The sequence below is a fragment of the Plectropomus leopardus genome, unplaced genomic scaffold (assembly GCF_008729295.1).
Source record: "Plectropomus leopardus isolate mb unplaced genomic scaffold, YSFRI_Pleo_2.0 unplaced_scaffold1996, whole genome shotgun sequence".
Taxonomy (NCBI): Eukaryota; Metazoa; Chordata; class Actinopteri; order Perciformes; family Serranidae; genus Plectropomus; species Plectropomus leopardus.
In genome coordinates, this window is record NW_024621562.1 from 1 (window position 1) to 4,162 (window position 4,162).

Here is a 4,162-nt window from a genome sequence, read left to right on the forward strand (position 1 = left end):
ATTTGGATAAATAAATAAAAAATAATAAAAAAATAAGACAAAAAAACCCATTTTATTCTTCTTGAAAGACTTACTACAGTTAGAAAGTATTTTAAAGTTTGAAAGTTTTAATATATTCTTTAAAATTATATACAAATCCAGTGAATTTTGTGGTGGCTTTTTAAAAAATGTTATGTATGTGAAATTTTATTCAAATTTAATCAATAAATTTATTATGATTTTTTAACTCGGTGCGCAGCTGAAATCTCTGATTCGTTGATTTTTCTCAGGTGATTTCCTGAAGACGCTGGAGGACCCGGACCTGAACGTGCGTCGTGTTGCCTTGGTAACGTTTAACTCTGCCGCCCACAACAAACCCAGTCTGATCCGAGAGCTGCTGGACTCGGTTTTACCACAGCTGTACAACGAGACCAAAGTCAGGAAGGAGCTGATCCGCGAGGTCCGAATACGCATCGCCGAAATATGTAAATACGCACATACGAACGTTGGCTCTGAGGTATTGATCCGCCGTGTGCGTTTGTGTGTGTGTGTGTGTGCGTGTGTGTGTACAGGTGGAGATGGGTCCGTTCAAACACACGGTTGATGACGGGTTGGACTTGAGGAAGGCTGCGTTCGAGTGCATGTACACTCTGCTGGACAGCTGCCTGGACCGACTCGACATCTTCACCTTCCTCAACCACGTAGAGGACGGCCTGAAGGACCACTACGACATCAAGGTCTCACCGCACGCCTCAACAGCAACAATACTACTACTAATACTACTGTTACTACTGTTACTACTACTACTACTAATACTACTGTTACTACTGTTACTACTACTACTACTACTGCTGCTACTAATACTACTGTTACTACTACTACTACTGCTGCTGCTACTAATACTACTGTTACTGCTACTACTGCTACTGCTACTACTGCTGCTACTGCTACTACTGCGACTACTACTGCTGCTACTTCTATTACTGCTACTACGACTACTACTACTACTGTTACTTCTGTTACTGCTACTACTGCTACTGCTACTGCTACTACTACTTCTGTTTCTGCTACTACTGCTACTGCTGCTACTTCTGTTACTGCGACTACTGCTACTACTACTACTGCTACTACTGCTACTGCTACTGCTATTACTGCTACAACTGTGACTACAGCTACTACTACTACTGTGAGTGCTACTGCTGCTACTGCTACTGCTGCTGCTACTACTCCTGCTGTTACTACCACTACTACCACTACTACTACTACTACTGTCACTACTACTACGACTACTGTTACTACTTCTACTACTGCTACTACTACCACTTTTACTACTACTACTACTGTCACTACTAATGCTACTGGTACTACGACTGCTGCTGCTGCTGCTATTGTTACTACTACTACGGATACTACTACTTCTACTGTTACTACTGCTACTGCCACTACCACATTAACTACTTCTACAACTACTACTGCTATTACTACTGTTACTGCTACTATTACTACCAAAAATACGACTACTACCACCACTGCAACAACTACTACTACTACTATCACTACTACTACTGGAACTGCTACTACTACTATTACTATTATTACCTTCTTCTGTTACTACCACCACTATTACTGCGTGCTTACTTTGGCACAAACGTTTACGTTTAGCGCTCAGCGAGTGTTCGTTTCGGACGCTGATCATTGTTCTTAAATTTGACTCGTTGTTTTCAGATGCTGACGTTCCTGATGCTGGCCAGGCTGTCGTCTCTGTGTCCCAGTGCTGTCCTCCAGAGACTGGACAGACTGGTGGAACCGCTGAGAGCCACCTGCACCACCAAGGTACACACACACACACACACACACACACACACACACACACACACACACACACACACACACACACACACACCAGTATATCACATGTCAAAGTCAGTTTGTCCTTGTAATGAGGAGTGGGGACCGACCTTTACAAACAGTAGTGCTCAAGTTTGCAGGAGATGACAAAAAATATTGTAGAATTTAGCTGTGGGGTATTATTTGATTTTTTTTTTTTTAACTAGGGAAAATGTTTAGAAAACTAAATTTAAATTTGATTTGAAAAAAATTAGATTATTTAATTTTATTTTTGTGCTGATTTTCAGGTCATTTTTTTGTAATTTTTTACTTTTTTCTTGCTAATTTTTGGGCCAGTTCTTGTGAAGTTGCTTGTTGCCTTGTTCCCATGTTTGAAAGAAATTAAGCCAATTTCCTCAGGTTTCAAAAGGGTTAATACAAAATATTAATTATCTTAGAACTGACAAAGTAAAAAAAAAATAGTAAAAAATTGGTAAAAAGTGACATGAAAATTACCTGGGAAACACAAAAGAGACAAGAAAATGCCTGAGAAATAGCGAAAAAAAAAAAAAAAAAAAAAGATTCTGTAACATAATTTAAAACATAAAATTGTAATTTTTTTTTTGATAATTTCTAATAATCTCCCCAGAGCTAATACTATATTTTTTGGACATTCTTTGCCAGGTTGCTCGTTGCTTTTTTATTTATTTTTTTAACCACGTTTAAAAGAAATCAAACCAATATTCTTTTAATTTAGCTTCTGTCTGGTTTCATCCTAAAGTCATTTTTAGAGACTAAATATGAAAATAAAAAATAAGAACGTTTGTCGTCATTTCGAGCTGTCGAGTCCGAGCGTCTCCTCTGTCTCGGCAGGTGAAGGCGAACTCGGTGAAGCAGGAGTTCGAGAAGCAGGATGAGCTGAAGCGGTCGGCGATGCGAGCCGTCGTGGCGCTGTTGACGATCCCCGAGGCGGAGAAGTCGCCACTGATGTCGGAGTTCCAGTCCCAGATCTCGTCCAATCAGGAGCTGGCGGCCATCTTCGACTCCATCCAGAGGGACTCCAGCTCCGCCAACATGGAGTCCATGGACACCAGTTAAAGAGACGGATGGACAATTCCCCACGATGCAACACGGCACCACCCCCAGCTGCTGGAGCGCTAACCCTGCAGCATGTTTCCATGACAACAGGACACACACATGCACACGCGCACACACACACACACACACACACACACACACTCACACTCGTAGTGACACCCTCTCTTAGCAATCGATCGTTCCATGATGCATTGCACTGAAATCAGCTGTTGGAAAAGAAAGACTGTCGTACGGCGAACACACACGGACAAAAAGGACAAAAACAAAGAACAAAAAAAAATTCCATATGAGGCTTGGAAGCTCCTCCCACTTTCTGTTTGTTTTTCTAGCAAGGTCGTCTGATTGGCTGGCCTCACTGTTCATCATCATTCTTCTCTTTTTTTTTCTCTTTTTTTATTCCAGAAAGTTCCACAGGTACTGTAACCTGATTGGCCGCTGCTGAGTGACTGACAGTTGGCGTTTTATTAAAACTGACCAATGGGAAAACGGCCTGTGTTGCCTGAGGCTGTGTGGTGACCAATGGGAGAAGGGCTCGCTCTGTTGTTTTTTTTTTTTTTTTGGCGAATGACGTAGGCGACCAATAGGATGCTTGGGGGTGACGGCGGGTGGGCAGGGTTTAACTGTTTGTGGACCAATCAGCTTCTTTGTTTCCCCTGATTCAATAGACCCGCCCTCGCTCCCTTCACTCCTCTGAAGGGAAGAGGAGAGAGCTCATTGGACCAGGTCCAGCCTGACCAGACTTGATTGGACCGTGCGGATGGCTGTTGCCATGGTAACGCAGTGTGTGACACAAAGTAACAATATACTGATCGTTTTTGTTTGTTGCTCCCGTCAGTCGGCCCCTCCCGCCCCAGAACCGGTTCCAGCCGGTTGAGTCCGGTCTGGACTGGTTCCATTTACTGTGCTGTAGTCTGGTCTGATCTGGTCAAACTGGATCCAGTCTGGTTTAATCTGGTTCAGTCCGGTCTGGTCAGGACAATCCACTGTTGTTTATCGCCCAAGAAAAATAAAAAAAAGGTCCATTTCTGCCTGCCTTCATGCTCCGATTCTGTCTTATTTCCTTTTTCCAAACATTTTAACCCTTTAAAACCTGAGCAGGCTGGCTGGATTTCTTTAACACGGAAAGAAAGCAATGAGTTAACTTTAGAAGACGTGGCGCAAAAATTAGAACGAAATTAGTGAAAAAAATTAAAAAGTATATATATTGTAGCGTTCCTATTGAATACTCCAAAGATGTTCTCATTTTACCAGTCTGCCA

The 4,162-nt window shown here is 42.2% G+C and overlaps 1 protein-coding gene across 1 annotated transcript; it reads left to right on the plus strand.

The window, feature by feature from the left end:
• Positions 1-269: 269 nt before the first annotated feature.
• On the plus strand, positions 270-3,942 carry LOC121965429 (cullin-associated NEDD8-dissociated protein 1-like; the record flags this gene model as incomplete). The annotated part of the gene is made up of 4 exons (XM_042515575.1): positions 270-439; positions 552-716; positions 1,705-1,812; positions 2,680-3,942. Coding segments are annotated over 4 exons (668 nt in total), but the record flags the coding sequence as incomplete, so codon positions are not given.
• Between the last annotated feature and the right edge of the window lie 220 nt (positions 3,943-4,162).